The sequence below is a fragment of the Neofelis nebulosa genome, chromosome 2 (genome assembly GCF_028018385.1).
Source record: "Neofelis nebulosa isolate mNeoNeb1 chromosome 2, mNeoNeb1.pri, whole genome shotgun sequence".
In the NCBI taxonomy this organism is placed as follows: domain Eukaryota; kingdom Metazoa; phylum Chordata; class Mammalia; order Carnivora; family Felidae; genus Neofelis; species Neofelis nebulosa.
Genome location: NC_080783.1, coordinates 168,342,683 through 168,360,530, shown reverse-complemented (window position 1 = coordinate 168,360,530; position 17,848 = coordinate 168,342,683). Strand labels below are relative to the sequence as shown.

The 17,848-nt window shown below is 40.0% G+C and overlaps 1 protein-coding gene across 3 annotated transcripts in view; it reads left to right on the top strand.

Annotated features, from left to right (window-relative positions):
- The window catches only part of DNAJC6 (DnaJ heat shock protein family (Hsp40) member C6), a 152,452-nt gene that overhangs the window by 7,213 nt on the left and 127,391 nt on the right, over positions 1–17,848 (top strand). For 2 of the 3 annotated variants that reach the window (XM_058717109.1, XM_058717110.1), the window contains exon 1: positions 2,999–3,201. The exons of the other annotated variant lie outside the window; for it this stretch is intronic. In XM_058717109.1, coding sequence (XP_058573092.1) covers positions 3,180–3,201 — 22 coding nt within the window. In that variant the 5' untranslated portion in view covers positions 2,999–3,179. Of the gene's footprint in view, positions 1–2,998; positions 3,202–17,848 lie in introns of those variants that run through there. 3 annotated transcript variants of the gene reach the window in all.

The following is a 17,848-nucleotide window of genomic DNA, read 5'->3' as shown; positions in this document are numbered from 1 at the left end:
AATAGAACAAAATGCACCATGCAATGCTTCCAACTTTTTTGTATGTTTGAAACTTAAAAAAATTTTTTTTAATGTTTATTTATTTTTGAGACAGAGAGAGACAGAGTGTGAGTGAGAGAGGGGCAGAGAGAGACGGAGACACAGAATCTGAAGCAGGCTCCAGGCTCCCAGCTGTCAGCACAGAGCTGGATGCAGGGCTTGAACCCACAAACCGTGAGATCATGACCTGAGCCCAAGTCAGACGCTTAACTGACTGAGACACCTAGGTGTCCCTGAAACTTTTCAAAATACAATATTGGGTAAAATGTTAGGTACCCTAGAAATGACCACACTCTTGGAAAACATTGCTTCCTTTTTAATATAAATGGCAGCCCTTTTCTCACTTCCTTGTGTTTTTTCCTGGGAAGCCTACTTGATTAAAGCTCACCCCCTGGAGGGAACAAAGGCCTTTATGCCAGGGCCTTTATATTCTTTCTGATGTGTAGCTCTCACAGTAGCCCTACAAGCTAGTTATTATTTTCTGCATCAGGCGCAGAGGGGTAAATTTGACCCAGGTCACAAGGTAGTAATATTAGTCTAATGGGATTTATGGAGCCCTCACTTTATGTGTCAGGCTCTGTGCCATGTACTTTATATATATATGTGTGTGTGTGTGTGTGTATATATATGTGTGTGTGTGTGTGTGTGTGTGTGTGTGTGTGTGTGTGTGTATATAGACTCTTTTCAGCCTCACCCAACCCTAGGAGATAGGTTCCATTATTATCTGCATCTTACAGATCAGGAAATGTAGACAGAGAGAGGTATAGGAAAGTGTCCTGGCTTACTTTAGGGGCCAGTAAATGACAGAGCCCATGTTTGAACCATCTCTCCTGCATTATGGCCCCTGCCCTTCTATTGAAACCCAGGCAGGCAGGCGTTGGCATTCCTCTGCTTAATCACTAAATCAGCATACCTTGTAGAAACCTCTTGCCCTGAAGCCACAAGCTTCTTGAGGACAGAATGCTTTGCTCAGCAGCTGTGTCATTCATTCCCAGTGTTCAGGGCAGTGCCTGGCACAATGACTATTTATTGAATGAAAGAGTGCACAAATGGTGGCCTCTCACCACCTACTTTTTGTCTCCCCTCTCTGGCCCTAAAGTGCTCCTAACTGGGCACATTTTGGCTGTCCTGGACTTGGTCCTTGGCAATGGAGTTGCCCGTTTCTTTGATGTGGTCAGTGCACCAACATGGTTCATTTGGTGGCCAGCAAGGAGTTCCAGTGAAGGCAGATTTTCCTCTCCGGTCTTAACTTGTCAAAGAGGAGCATAAAGGTATTATTCACTGCCAAGGAAAGATGGGAACAAAAACCAAATACTAAAAATTTCCCCAAACTTTCAAGGAGTCTTTACAGTGTGGTAGCTAGAAATCAACTCCAGGACCCCTAGTGGCCAGGACAGGTTTTTACTCTGCAGCTATATTTGACTCTTGGGCTACAATGACCAGATGAACACTAGCAATTAGTTCTCTTAGCCCAAGTATGTTGCTAATTATACCTTGCTTTTATATAGGACTTAGTGTACCAAGTACCACATCTGTTCTCCCTTTTGATCTTCTGAAAAGCCTTGCACACACACAGGACACGTATGATTAGCCCTACTTTACAGATGAGGAAACTGGTGCCAGACAGGTTGTCACCTACCCTACACCACTCAGTTAATAGTGTGGAGACAGGTCTTCAACTCTCTTATCTTGACTCCTGCTCCAGCAAATTTTCCATGTCAATATTGTGTTTCACCCAGCAATTTCTGGGGATGAGAGCAACAGGTAGGTGTATTTCTTGTTATTGCTCTACTCACAACTTAGTGAGGTCCTGAATTGGGTCAGTTAATGTTTTTGGAGATCAGCTGACTGATCTATAGTGGGGAATAACCACTACCCATCACCTACAGAGCAACTACGGCAGAGGAGGTCAGTTCAGGTCATTATCTCACGGTCCCACTGAAGCAGGTCTGAACCTGCTTCAGATTCTGTGTCTACCTCTCTCTCTGCCCCTCCCCTGCTCACACTCTGTCCCTCTCTCTCTCTCTCAAAAAGAAATAAACGTTAAAGAAAAAAAAAAAGGACAATGTCTGAATGAAGATGTTCCAAAGGGACTATGATGACACTGACCCATGTTTCATAAAATAAATACCTCCTCTAGCCACCCTGTCTAAAATGGCATGTGTGTTACTTCATTACCATGCTTCATTTTTCCTCATGGCATTTATTTTTATTTATTATATGTTTATATTTGTTTGTTTAGTGTCTGTTTGAATACCCCCACCAAAATGTAACAGCTATGAGCAGGATTTGGTCTGTTTTCTGTGCTCTTGAATCCCTAACAGATGGAATTCTACCTGGCACAAATAAACATTTGTTGAACGAAGAAATGAAGGAATGAATCCTAGCTACGTAATGTTTGAATTGGATGATTGAGAGATTTGCTTGAATCTTCCTTGGTCTCTAAGAGAGGGCTTTTATGGTCTCATCCCCATTTCTGGCTCAGCTTTAAGAATCAACTTACACCTGGATAAACTGGGTTCAATAATATGTGTCCATTTAGCAGACACAGGTCACCATACCACACTGTAGGTCTCTGTACTGTAACAGCCTGTGGGCAGCTTGAGGACAGGGACTGGTCCCCTTCACTGTTGTATCCTCACTACCTAGCATAAGGCCTGGTCCACAGAGAGGTGAAAGAAATATTTGTTGACTGAACAAATATGAAAGAGAAAGCACAGGTCTCTTAATTCCCTCCAAAATTAAGGTCTCTGTTTGAGAATACGCTGGGCACATGGCACATGGCACAGACATTCACCTTTCAACCGGAACCAAGTCTCTAGAGAGCCAAGGAGGCACTAAGCAGTTGGTTCCCTAACCTTAGAGAAGGAAAGGCAAGCCTAGACTCCAGATCCAGTTCCATGCCATGTTTTGGAATTTGTGTTTACGTCGGCCTTCATCCCCATCCTTTCAGCTCCAGCATAAGCAAAATTATCACCCTGCACACTGACTTGCATGCAATTATCAGAGCTCGGGTGCTCTTCCGTTGAGGGACTTCGCCCCTGAGATCGCTGACTTTCTGTGAATGACAAATCAAAAGTCAGGTTTGGAGAACCAGCCCGACTTTCCTGCTCATTTGCAGCAGAGGGAGGAAAGAGAGAATGAAAGATTCTGAAAATAAAGGTAAGGGGTCAACTGCAGAGGGGAGGCTAAAAGATGCTAGGGATGAGATGTCACTCCACAGATATATTTAGTTTGTATTAATGGCTGACTATAAATTACTGTGTATATGTTAGTTTAAAATTCTAGTTATATAATAAACATGACTTTTTTTTTTTTAATGACTGGCTTTTAGTTTCCAAATATTGTGTCATTCAGTTTTCCATATTTGTGCTACCAAATAGAACAATATTTTTGCATTCTTCATTTAATCCTGGCTGAGTTACAGATACTTCCATTTCACAGATTTTCTTATAATAGCTCCCAGGATTTTGACAATTTTATTTTGGGAGAGTTCACAATAGTTAATTAATATGTAGGCTTTCGATGCATTATTGCAATTGGAATATCTGAAATACTTCGGACTTCTGCAGTTTGGGTTCACAAGAAAAACATTGACAGATAATTCCTTAACGTCAATCCTTTAGGGTGGACCCAACGGAGAGCCATCATTGACCTTCAGAACTGTTTATCTTGCAGAGATATTCGGATGCAAACTACCCCCACCCCTCCAGCCTCCAGCCTAGAGACGTCCCTGGTACCTTACCCCCTACCCTCCAGCCCTTCACTCTAATTCTGTCTGAGCCATGGAGGGAGAGAGAAAAGGATTTAAATGAAAACTCAGGGAAGGGCAGGGCTCACTAAAATGAGCCAACCAATTTTTTAGTTCAACAACAGGGATTCTGGAGGATTCTGATGTTTTAAATTCCGAGGCTCCTTAAATTTTCTGCCGCAGTTGGGGGAGGAGCGATAGACCCCAAGGTCTCCGGAGGCTCCACGTGTTCCCAGACCCTGTTCCCGGAGGGAGCCCTTCCTTCATGCTGCGTTGCTCCTGCTCCTTGTCCGGGTGCCGGTGGAAGGCGCAGAGGGGCCAGGCTCCTGGGGAAGCACACCCCCCTTCCCCCCGCCTCCCTTCCAGGAAAGCTCCTGGGAAGCCGCCGCAGCAGAGGACGCCATCTCCGCGCCACCGTACCCAACCCCTGCTTCCCGAGCGCTAATTTTAGGGTTTGCCGTCCTCCCTTTGCCACCCCCCCCCCCCCCCCCCCGCGGGCTGTCGGTTTATTCGCACCGGAGCCACTGCGCAGCAGTTAGCACCCTACTCTGTTTTCCCTGTGCGCTCTGCGTTAAGGAGGCCCCAGCATTTTGCCCTTGGGCACCCGGGCTGGGGTGCGCAGGTGGAGTCTGGCATACCGCGCCCCGGGGAGGGTTACTTGCTTCCACTGGGTCTCTCTCCCACGCGAAGTTGTTTGGGTGACGGGGGAGACGACACATGCCCCCAGCCTTTTCCTTCCTGTACGCAGGGCCGCCCGGCTTGGGCTTCCCCAGACCAGTTCCCAGCTGCTCTCTGGCTTGTTACAAGATTCTTACCGTGTGGTGGCCAGTGATGTTTATTACACACCAAAAAATGAAAAGGAAAAAAAAAAAAAAAAGCCATAAACAGCCTGAGGCCAGTGAGGAGACTGGCATTTTAATCCACTAAACTGTAATGAAGTCTCCAAGCAATGCTACTTTCTGTAGTGAAGCTTTAAAAGAGCCAGGGGTAGCTGGTGTTGGTAGTTATCAACATCTAATAGGCTCTGGATCATTTACATCCATGTATTGATCTGTGTGGTTTTGATGTTCAAATTTTAATTAAGCAGCTGTAGGTGAGGGAAAAGAGCTATGTAAGCATGGGCCTGGCCAGTGGAAAGAGGGCCTCTCCACTGCCGTTTCCTAAGCCAGCCTCTGGTGAACAAATAAAACCTGTGCCTATGTAATTAAAGTATTTCAAATGAACTTGAGAGTGTTGGCTTCCCCTGTGTTGATTTCAGTCAGTGGCCAGAGAAAGGGTTTTTGGAAAGAAAAAAAAAAATTGCTTATATGCCATGTCATGCTAGGCCATGCTCATGTTTTAGAAAAGTTAAGACTGCCTCAATTGGACGCTCAGGATGAGGCTAATATTCAGCATGGTTTGGAATTTTAACACTCAGTTTCTCAGCGTGTCAACGTGTTTTAAGGTTCACGTCTCGCTGCTTTTTGAGGGGAGGTGGTATTTAGAATTTTTGTTTCCCTTTGTTTTGGAAAGAGCTTTGAGGATAGTTAGGTTCGGGCTTGTACCACCTAACTTATTAGTGACCAAACACTAGTGACCAAACACATTAGTGACCAAAACAAGACCCTTTGTTTCTTTGGATCTTAGTTTCCTTATTTCTAAAATGAAGAAATGTTAGACTGGATCACTGCTCTTACGATTGTGGGTGGTAAGAAAAGAATCTAGGGAGTCTCCAGCAGCATTTTAGAAAGATGACGTAGCACAGAAGGTATCAGACACCACTGCACCCAGTGAGGGTAAACACTGTTTTCTGAAACTTGTTTTAGATTCTGTGCTTGTTTATGTATGTAGGTATGGGCTGCCTTGATATCAGGTCTGTTTCTTACTGTGAATCCCAGCCGAGAGTTTGAGAAACGCTGAAATACAGCACAGCGTATTAACGTGGTTTTCCGGGAGTCTGTGAAATGCAGTCTTATATGCATGCCCATTTTGTTTATGTTTGAGGAGAACGTCAAGAGTTCTCCTCAGATTTTCAGAAAGTCCAACAGGTTCAGAATGATTTTTTTAAGGTCTCCCAAGACCCTTCCAAGCCAATTTATTAATGATCATAGAATCTTTCCAGGGCCGGGAAATAGGTGTGTGTTGACAGAGACCAGCTGAGTATACAGCGTGAGGTGGCCATGCGCATGCGCGCGTGTGCGTGTGCGTGCGTGTGTGTGCGTGTGCGTGGCATCTGTGCCGGGTCGTGAGGAAAAGGTGTGACCATGGTAACCAGACCATGAGAGCTATTTGTAGGTTCCAGAGTACCAGTTGGTGACCTGAATATGAAACGTAAATATCTAAAAATTAGTGTTTATGCTGAAAATACCGCAGAAAAACTATTACAATGTTGTGAATTGTTTCGGAAGACTGAAAACAAAGAATCAGATAAAATCTGAAGAGATTGTCAGGGGAAAATAAATTATCCAGATATTGGTAGGCAGAAACTGAATTTTTATAAGCTATCCTCACATGACTAATGTTCAGTAAATGCGGAGTTGGGATTTAACAAAAGCCTTTCTTTCTTCTCCTTTTGGGACATCTTGTCTTAAGACGGTTCAGTGAGGCTTTTAAATACAAAAGGTATTGTATAACATTTGCCCTGCATATCTCAAAATGGTTTGTAAGCCAAAAGAAAATATTATGTACGAGGCACCTAAGAAGAAAATAGTTGAATGCATTAATAAGTAGATATTGGCAAACTTGACAGTTAATAATAATAACCATAGCTGCTATTTGATGAACAACTAGTATGTGAAAAGCTCTCTGTGAGGTGCTTTATTGTCACAACGCTGTAAGGCAGGGGGTATTGTACATGTAAAGAAATGGATTAAGAATTTTGTAGAGGGACACATAGTAAGTAGCAGACTTAGGATTCAAACCCAGATAATTTTACCTCCCAAATCATTCACGTGGTAGTCAAGGGCTTGAGCATAAGTCACATGGTGAAATTGCATACTTACTAATAAAATTTTCAACGTCGTCTATTATTAGAATTAACTTACTTACTATAAAAAGGCATAGGAGAGCCATGAAAAATGATGGCTTTTTTTTTTTTAATTTTTTTTTTCAACGTTTTTTATTTTTATTTTTGGGACAGAGAGAGACAGAGCATGAACAGGGGAGGGGCAGAGAGAGAGGGAGACACAGAATCGGAAACAGGCCCCAGGCTCCGAGCCATCAATCCAGAGCCTGACGCGGGGCTCGAACTCACGGACCGCGAGATCGTGACCTGGCTGAAGTCGGACGCTTAACCGACTACGCCACCCAGGCGCCCCGAAAAATGGTCTTTTGACTAATTTTCTGGATTGTGTTTATTTGGAAAATAGGCGTTCCAAGTCAGCTTGAAATTTCCCTTTTATTTTTAGTCAGTTCTCTGAGTATTTTATGCAACAAGGTTTTAAAAGTAGTGATATGAAGGAATAGGAGGGGAGAGTTTGAAAATTTGGTTGGGAAAAATTTTTTTTCTCCAAGAGTTTAGGGCAAAAAGTTCTTTTAAACTTTGTTATTTTTCCATATTTTATCTCAGAATAACAAGCATGACATTTTTGGAGCAAATGAAGTTATATATAACATTTTAATGTGGTAAAACCAGGTGTAGAGCATTGTCTAGAGCATTGTCTATGCGGGCAGTTCTTGAAAGAATCTGATTTTTCAGTGAAAGTTATTATAAAATCTGATTGAGTGTTTGAATATGGACAGACCTAGACTTCTGGGTGCTAAATATTAAGAAGACTGTGGTGTACATCCCCTCAGTCTATAATCCAAATACAGTAAGTGTAAGGAAATCAAAAAATGTTGTGACTTTTCTTAACCACTATGACTCTGTTGATACTTTTAGAGGAAACTCAGATTCCTTCAGGGATTTTTGTCATTGCTGCTTGTGACTTGGGTAGGTTGGAGAAATGATATGTTGGCTGGGATGATCTGTAAATGGTTGACTGATTTCTTGGTTTTCAGGGCTAGCATGTGATAAAACTGGGTTTTAAGGCTGGTCTCTACCAGTGGTTTTCAAATGGGCACAGTACTGCTCTCTGGGGGACACACTGGAAGTAAATAGGGGCTCTAGAAGCATTCATTGGGAAGAAACCAGAAATGTGGTAGATGTCCTGCAATGCTCCGGACTGTTGCATTCAGTGACCAATTATCCTGTGTCCTGTGCGACTTTCGAATGTTTTGCTGAACAGGTAAGTGAAAACCCTCTATACTTTTCTAAGCCTAGAACATGCACTGGTTTTACTCTGAAATATATATACACTGAAATTTCCAGGATTACAAATGCTGTGTAAATTGAGGAGAGATTATGCTTAATTTTGTTCAGAAAAACTACTTACCCAAAGCAATGCTGCTTGTATTTGAGAAACCAGTAGAATGCACCTGTCTCGTTCAGTCTACATAGAAGTACACGTATGTGACTACGTTATTATATGTTCTAATATAGTACTGCTTGAGCATTTGCATATTGAAATCCATTTGGGTTTTTTTTTTTGAGTTTATTTATTTTTGAGAGAGTGCACAAGTGGGGGAGGGGCAGAGGGGCAGAGAGCAAGGGACAGACAGAGAGAGACAGAGAAAGACTGAGAGACTCCCAAGCAGGCTCCGCACTATCAGCGCAGAGTCCGATGTGGGGCTCACATGACCAGAGCTGGAACTAAGAGTTGGACGCTTAACCGACTGAGCCACCCAGGCGCCCCTGTTTTATTATAAATAACGTTTCTTTTACTTCTCTTACATTATAGTTGGCATATTATATATATTTTTAATTTTGTGTATTATATATATTTTTGTTTAATTTTGTTTAATTTCAGTTTCATTTTGAGATACTACACAGGGAAATACAAAATATTTTTATATCTACATATATTTGTGTTATTCAGACTATATAAAATGACTTTATTTTGACCTCAATGATTTTAAAGAATTTGAGCCAACATTACAACTTTTGAAGATTATATATTCAATTCTATATTTCTGGTTCCTTAAAAAAATTAGAACAATCTACCACAATGGGATTGAGCTGAGCATAAACTTCCCTCTTTATGGCAGAAATACTGGGATATAGATGTCATAAGTCTTCTTAGAAATGATGTCACTGGTAATTGCTTTTATTTATGCTACTGTAACTGGTATTTTAAAATTTTATTCTCTATTGCTTGTTGTTGAGAAATATAGCTGATTTTTATTTGTTGACCTTATTTCAGTGGCCTTGCCTAATTCACGTATTAATTTTAATAGTTTTTAGATTTTTACAGGCAGTTGTATTTCTGTGAATAATGACAATTTCATTTCTTCCTTTCCAATCCTTAGACTTTTCATCACTTGCATTATTGCACTAGCTAGGGTCTCTCTCACTATATTGAATAGAAGTGGTGATGGTGATTATCCTTATTTTGTTCCTCATCTCAGAGGAAAAGCTATCAATATTTGACCATTACTTAAATACAATATTTGATGCAGGATTTACCTAGGAACTTTTTTTTTCTGTTTGTTTATTTTGGGGGGGGGGGTGGTGGCAGAGAGAGAGAGGGAGACACAGATTCCAAAGCAGGCTCCAGGCTCTGAGCTGTCAGCACAGAGCCCAATGCGGGGCTTGAACTCACCAACTGCGAGATCGTGACTTGAGCCAAAGGCAGATGCTTAACTGACTGAGCCACCCAGGTGTCCCACTTGGGCATTTTTAAAATTCAGATTAGGAAAGTTATCTTCTATTCTTAGTATGCTAAATTTTTATCATGAATTTTATCAAAAGTTTTTTGTGTTGTGATATCATATGATTGTCCTATTTTGTTAGTATGAATTACCTGTTTTTTGTTTATTTTGAGAGAGAGAGAGAAAGAGAGAGGAGGAGAGAGAGAGAGAGAGAGAGAGAGAGAGAGAGCGCATGAATGGGGGAGGGGCAGAGAGAAAGAGGGAGAGAGAGAATCCCAAGCAGGCTCTAGGATATCAGCACAGAGCCTGACTTGGGGCTCTATCTCACAAACCTCGAGATCATGACCAGAGCCAAAATCAAGAGTTAATGCTCAATGGACTGAGCCACCCAGGTGCCCCTATGTTGATTTCTTTTTTGAGTATTAAATTGACTTTGCTCAGCTTAGTTGTGATATGTTATCCTTTGTTCATATTGCTGGATTTGACTTGCTAATATTTTATTGAGGAATATTTTTGTTCACAAGAGAGATTAATCTGCAGTTTTCTATTGTTGTGGCCCCTTGTCAGGTTTGGACATCAAGATTTTGCTGACCTTATAAAACACGTTGGGAGATGTTTCCTCTTTATTCTGTTGTCTGGAACGGTTTTGTAAGATGGCATTATTATTTACATGTCTGGAAGAATTTACTGGTGAAACCATATGGGCCTGGAAATTTTGTTGTAGGAAGGTTTTAAAATATGGATTCATTTATTTTAATAGATATATATTTATTCAGATTTTCTATTTCTTTTTGTGTAAGTTGTGTTTTTCTAGGAATTTGTCCATTTTATCTGAATTTTCAAATTTATTGGTAAAAGGCTTTCTTTATATCCTCTTAAGATCTTAATATTTGTAGGTTATGTGGTTTATTCCTATTTTTTGGTTGATGTCAGTATTTTTCTCTGTTCTTTTTTATTTATTTTTATTTTTTATTTTTTTAAATTTACATCCAAATTAGTTAGCATATAGTGGAACAATGATTTCAGGAGTAGATTCCTTAGTGTCCCTTACCCATTTATCCCATCCCCCCTCTCACAACCCCTCCTGTAACCCTCAGTTTGTTCTCCATATTTATGAGTCTCTTCTGTTTTGTCCCCCTCCCTGTTTTTATATTCTTTTTGTTTCCCTTCCCTTATGTTCATCTGTTTTGTGTCTTAAAGTCCTCATATGAGTGAAGTCATATGATTTTTGTCTTTCTCTGACTAATTTCACTTAGGATAATACCCTCCAGTTCCATCCACGTAGTTGCAGATGGCAAGATCTCATTCTTTTTGATTGCCGAGTAATGGGCTCTTTCCATACTTAGGCTATTGTTGATAGTGCTGCTGTAAACATGGGGGTGCATGTGTCCCTTCGAAACAGCACACCTGTATCCCTTGGATAAATGCCTAGTAGTGCAATTTCTGGGTCGTAGGGTAGTTCTATTCTAGTTTTTTGAGGAACCTCCATACTGTTTTCCAGAGTGGCTGCACCAGCTTGCATTCCCATCTCTCTGTTCTTTATACTTGTAGTTCTCATTTTTTTTTTGATGCATATGGCCAACGTTTTGTGAATTTTATTTATCTTGGCAAAAAGCTAGTATTTTTAATTTGGTTGTTCTTTTATATTATACATTTGTTTTCTATCTCATTTCTTACTTGTACCATTATTATTTACTTTTACACTCTTTGATTCCAATTTTCTGAAATTTTTTCCAGTTTCTTAAGATAGAGTTTTACATCTCTGATTATCAGTTTTCTTCTAAAAAATATTTTCATTTAAGTGTTTTGTTTTTTCTCTAAATAGCTTTAGCTGCATGCTGTTAGTTTTGTTATATCATGTTTTTATTGTCATTTAGTTTAAAATATTTTATAATTTTTGTATTATTTAAATTTATATTGTTTAAGTTTAAAATATTTTCTAATTTCCATTGTGGTTTTTTTTTTGACACACAGGGTCATGTATAAATGTACTTCTTTTTTTTAAAAAATTATTTATTTATCTTAATTCCAGTTAGTTAACATACAGTGCTATATTGGTTTCAGGTGTACAATATAGTGATTCAACAATTCTATACATCACCCAGTGCTCATCAGAAGTGCCTTCCTTAATCCCCGTCACCTATTTCATGCATCCCCCACCCACCTAGAAATGTACTTCTTCATTACCAAGCACTTGTGGAGTTTCTAGTTTTTTTGTTTTTTGTTTTTTTGTTTTTTCTTTGCTATTTGTTTCTACCTTAGTTTACCTGTGGTCAGAGAACATACTTTGGATGATGTTAGTCCTTTGAAATCTGTTGCAACTTGCTTTGGGCCCTGTATATTGTCAACTTTATATATGTATGTTACATGTCTACTTTAAAAAAATGTGCACATTGAGGTTATTTGGTTCCATGTTCTGTATATGTCAATTGTGTCAATTTTTAAAATCTTGTAGCACAGATCTTATGTATCCTTTTTTTTCCTCTCATTCTGTTTGTTGAGAGAGATTAAACTGTCCCATTATGACTTTGGATTTGCCTGTTTCTCTTTTTATATTTGCTCACTTTTGCTTTATTTAACTTTGAGGCTGTGATTTTGAGTGTGTACCATATACATTTAGAATTGTTGTATATTTATTGTGAAATGTCTCTCATATCTAGTAATGCTTCCTATGTTAAAGTCTATCTTTCTAATATTAATGGAGCCATCCAGTTTTTTTGGGCTATATATACATATATATATATATAATATGGTATATGTTTTTTGTTTTCTTTTTTTCTTTTGAGAGAAAGAGCATGCGCACATGTGCACACATGCATACACAGGGGAGGGACAGAGAGAGAGGGAGAGAGAGAGAATCTTAAGCAGACTCCATGCTCAGCGTGGAGCCCAATGTGGGGCTTGATCCCATGTCCCTGTGATCATGACCTGAGCTGAAATCAAGAGTCAAATGCTTAACCGACTGAGCCACCCAGGCGACTTTGTAGATCTTTTTTCATCTTTACACTTCAATTTATTTGCATTTATGTTTAATCTGCATCTTTTGTAAGCAGCATATAAATGAATTTTTAAAACTCCAGTCTGACAGTTTAGTTCAATTATTTAAACCATCTAATGTAATTATTGATATATTAAGGTTTATATGGCTACTGTGTCACTATTTGTTTCTATTTGTGTCCCATCTGTTTTATGTACCATTTTTTTTTCCTTTTGCTTTCTTTTGGATTGATCAAGCCTTATTTTAACTTTCCCTTTTTCCCCTCTGCTAGCATGTTACCCATTTATTTCTATTTTACTTTTTGTGTATATGTGATTAGTCCAATCCTACTTTTACTTAATCACATTCCAGACAAAGGTAGGCTCTGAGGATACTTTAACTCTATTTACCCTGTCTTCCCTTCTCAATACCCCTCCCCTTCTGCCTCTTGTGTCTTTATTATAATTAATTTTAATTATATATATTTATGTATGTATATTTATTATATATATGTATATATATACATATATACGTATATATATTTAATCCTCCATGAGACATATTGTTTTTTAGTCACTCTCCATTGAGATTTACTCACATATTTACCCTAGCCATTGCTTTTCATTAGTGCAGTATTTTCCCTCTGGCATCTTTTTCCTCTGCATAACAAACAAACAAACAAACAAACAAAAAACATTTCTTTTAGTATTCCTTGTAATGCATATCTGGTATAAAAGAATATTCTTAGTTTTTTGGTCTGGAAATGATTAGTTAGTTTTGCCTTTACTTTTGAAGATAATTTCAATGGATGTATAGAATTCTGGGGAAAAAGATCCTCCCCTTCATCCCCAGCACTTTAAAGATTCCATTCCAGGGTGCCTGGGTGGCTCAGTCCGTTAAGTGTCCAACTTCAGGTCATGATCTTGCAATTTGTGAGTTCGAGCCCCACATTGGGCTGACAGCTCGGAGCTTGGAGCCTGCTTCAGATTCTGTCTGCCTGTCTCTCTGCCCTTCCCCCATTCATACTCTGTCTCTCTCTGTCTCTCAAAAATGAAAAAAAAAAAAAAACGTTAAAGAAAAAATTTTTAAAGATGCCATTCCATTGTTGCTGGCTTTCTTTATTGGAAAATTAGCTTTTTTTTTTAAGTTTATTTATTTTGAGAGACAGAGAGAGCACACTCACAAGTGGGGGAAGGGCAGAGAGAGAGGGAGAGGGAGAGGGAGAATCCCAAGCAGGTCTACATGGTCATTGAGCAGAGCCCCATGCGGGTCTCGAACTCATGAAACTGCAAGATCATGACCTGAGGTGAAATCAGGATTTGGAGGCTTAACCAACTGAGCCACCCAGGGAGCACTGGATATTAGTTTTTTTTTTTTTTTTTTTTTTTTTAATGTTTTTTATTTATTTTTGGGACAGACAGAGACAGAGCATGAACGGGGGAGGGGCAGAGAGAGAGGGAGACACAGAATCGGAAACAGGCTCCAGGCTCCGAGCCATCAGCCCAGAGCCTGACGCGGGGCTCGAACTCACAGACCGGGAGATCGTGACCTGGCTGAAGTCGGACGCTTAACCGACTGCGCCACCCAGGCGCCCCTGGATATTAGTTTTATTGTTGCTGTTGATGTTGCATCATTTTTCCTTGGCAATTTTTAAAGACTTTTCTTCATATATTTGGTTTTCAGCAGTTGTCCTAGGTATGATTTTCCTTCTGTTTATCCTGCTTGGGGCCTTCAGCCCTTCTTGAATCTATGTGCTTGATGTTTTTTGTAATTCTCATGATTCTCTGCCATTATCTTTTCAAATATTGTTTCTGCTTTGTTCTCTTCTCCTATTTTGGGACTCTAATTACTTTTATGTTAGAACTTTTTACTCTCTTCCATACGTGTCCGATTCTATTACCTATACCCCTGTTCTTCATTTCTTTGTTCTATTTTGGGGCTCTATCCCACGACTGTGAGATCATGACCTGAGCCAAAATCAAGAGGTGGACGCTTAACCAACTGAGCCACACAGGTGCTCTGTAAAGACCATGCTTATTAACTCCTATATTTGGGTCACTTGTGAGTCCGTTTATATTTTCTGGGTTTTTTTCTTGGTTTTCTTTCTTCATATGCCTGGCAATTTTTAAAAAAATTTTATTCATTTTGAGAGAGAGAGAGAGGGAGAGACAGAATGAGAGTAGAGAAGGGACAAAAAAAGGAGACACAGAATCCGAAGCAGGCTCCAGGCTCTGAGCTGTCAGCACAGAGTTTGACGTGGGTCACGAACCCACAAACTGTGAGGAACCTGTGAACTGTGAGATCATGACCAGAGCTGAGGTCAGACGCTTAGCCAAGTAAGACACCCAGGCGCCCCTGCAATTTTTTGTTAAATGTCTAATATTGTGTATGAAGATGTTCTGGATGATGTCATCTCCTTTATGAGAGCATTTACCCTATTCTTTGCCCACAGTAGAAAGATCACCTCAATCTAATCAAGCACTCAGTCTAAGTGTGTTTTGCAGACTTTTTAAGATTTGATCTACTTCTGGGTTTCCTAGGCCCCCGGGAGTACTGATTGAGAGCCTGAGATGTTTCCCTCAGCAGGTCCTAAACTCAATTTTTTGTCTTCCTGATACTGTGAGTCCACCGAATACTCTCCACGACCCAAAGTGCTCGTTCTGCCTTTGATTTCCTTGGCTTCTGAGCCTCTTATCCTGTGCAGCTCAGTTAACAATACTTCAAGGAGAAAGCTCATGTCAGGTTCACTTCTTTGAGCCTCTCGAGGATATGCCTTTTCAGTCCTGAACTCTGCTTTTTTGTTGCTGCAGCCCCATAAGAATGTCAAAAGTTCTGCAGGCTTCTCTGCCTTTTAGCAGCTGCCCTCTGCCTGGCTTCTCAACTTCTTGCCCCATGCCAAGAACTGGCAAATACCCTACAGAGAAAAATGGGCTTTCAGAAAGCTGGGCTTACCTCAGTGTGCCTCATGTCTCCCCAGGATCTGGATCCTCAAATCTTGACTGATCAGTAGCTCTACCTTTGCTTCAAACAGATGTTTTTGGATTTTATCTGGCTTTCTGATTGCCCTCAACAGAACTATTGGTCTGCTATATTCCACTCTGTTATAGCTGAAAGTTGAACCAGACCATTTGTTCTGTTTCATTTATTTTTTATTTATTTATTATTAAAAAAAAATGTTTATTTATTTTTGAGACAGAGAGAGAGCATGAACCAGGGAGGGTCAGAGAGAGAGACACACACACACACAGAATCTGAAGCAGACTCCAGGCTCCAAACAGTTAGCACAGAGCCTGATGCGGGGCTCAAACCCATTAACTGTGAGATCATGACCTGAGCTGAAGTTGGATGCCTAACCAACTGAGCCACCCAGGTGCCCCTGTTCTGTTTTATTTTATTTTATTTTTTTAATTTTTAATTTTTTTAATTTTTTAATTTTTTTTCAATATATGAAATTTATTGTCAAATTGGTTTCCATACAACACCCAGTGCTCATCCCAAAAGGTGCCCTCCTCAATACCCATCACCCACCCTCGCCTCCCTCCCACCCCCTATCAACCCTCAGTTTGTTCTCAGTTTTTAAGAGTCTCTTATGCTTTGGCTCTCTCTCCCACTCTAACCTCTTTTTTTTTCCCTTCCCCTCCCCCATGGGTTTCTGGTACGTTTCTCAGGATCCACATAAGAGTGAAACCATATGGTATCTGTCTTTCTCTGTATGGCTTATTTCACTTAGCATAACACTCTCCAGTTCCATCCACGTTGCTACAAAGGACCATATTTCATTCTTTCTCATTGCCACGTAGTACTCCATTGTGTATATAAACCACAATTTCTTTATCCATTCATCGGTTGATGGACATTTAGGCTCTTTCCATAATTTGGCTATTGTTGAGAGTGCTGCTATAAACATTGGGGTACAAATGCCCCTATGCATCAGCACTCCCGTATCCCTTGGGTAAATTCCTAGCAGTGCTATTGCTGGGTCATGGGGTAGGTCTATTTTTAATTTTCTGAGGAACCTCCACACTGTTTTCCAGAGTGGCTGTACCAGTTTGCATTCCCACCAACAGTGCAAGAGGGTTCCCGTTTCTCCACATCCTCTCCAGCATCTATAGTCTCCTGATTTGTTCATTTTGGCCACTCTGACTGGCGTGAGGTGATGTTCTGTTTAATTTTAATGTGGGCTCTATTAAAAACTAAAAACAATGGAGCAAAAAACCCCCAAGATATCAATGATATTCTAAACATCTTCTGTAAATAATAAAGGGTGGGTGCAATTGATAGTTACAGTTTCTTGCTTTTTAAAAGCGTGTCAGTATCCTCTTTCCCCATATTTTCTCTGAAATGTATATACATTTGTGTGCCTTGTTCCAGAGAATATGTGTAACTAAAAGACTTTTTCATTTTCCCGAGTCTGGTCCTCCATCCAAATGTTTAATATTTTTGTGATTTTATGATTTGGAATTGTTAACTCTTACCTCCCAAGTTCTCTGTGATTCTAAAATTCACAAAATAATTTGAATGCTTACATTACCATAAGTTTTAGAAAACCTGATTCAAATATTTTACTATAGCTGAGTAGGTGTTTTTTTCAAAGTCCTTGTCCAGATGCAGGGTCATGCACAGTGCTGGCCACACCCATGAGCTTCATCTTGCTGCCCGTGTCCTCAGTTTCTCGAATTCAAGTTCAGTTCATTCACTCGCTCATATTTTTTGAACACTTGTGCACTAGACTCCTTCCTTCTCAAATACACATTTTTATAGTTCTAGGAAATAGGTCAGGGCAATAAATAGCTCTCCTCAAATGTGGCATAAAACTGAAGGGTGACTGAGTGATTGGTGCATTACCCATTTGTAGAAATGTTTTTCATGTTTCCTCAAATTTCCTGTTAAAATCAAACAAGCTAGCACATAGCACACATTTTTCAGTCTTTTCAGATGTGTTTCCCTACTCCAGTACTGGTAATGTTCTATTCCTTATTTTGGCTACTGTTTTTTTAGGTCCATTCAGTTTGTGAAAATTCATAAAGCTGAACATGATTGGATCACTTTTCAGTATGTCTGCTGTACTTGAATAAAAATTTTTGAAAGAACTAACGTTTTCATGTTAAATACAAAAAAGGAAGTGTCAAGGACAGAAGAGCTTAAGAATCACTGATCAAGGTTGTCCTCCAAATCTCTAAAATGATTAGGAAGGAGGGAACCAAAGCTTGGAAAGGGGAAGCTGCTTGGGGGTGTGCAGAGACTGTCAGCTAGGTTTCTCACTCCTGGTTCTGTCTTGCTTTTCTAGGGGGTTGATTCAGAAAGAGGACAAGGAAAGATCCAGCCTGCACTGGAGCTGGATGACATTCTCAGAACCCCAAATGTACCTCACATGAGTCAACACTTAACTCCCCACCCTTTTCCTGCCCTCTTCA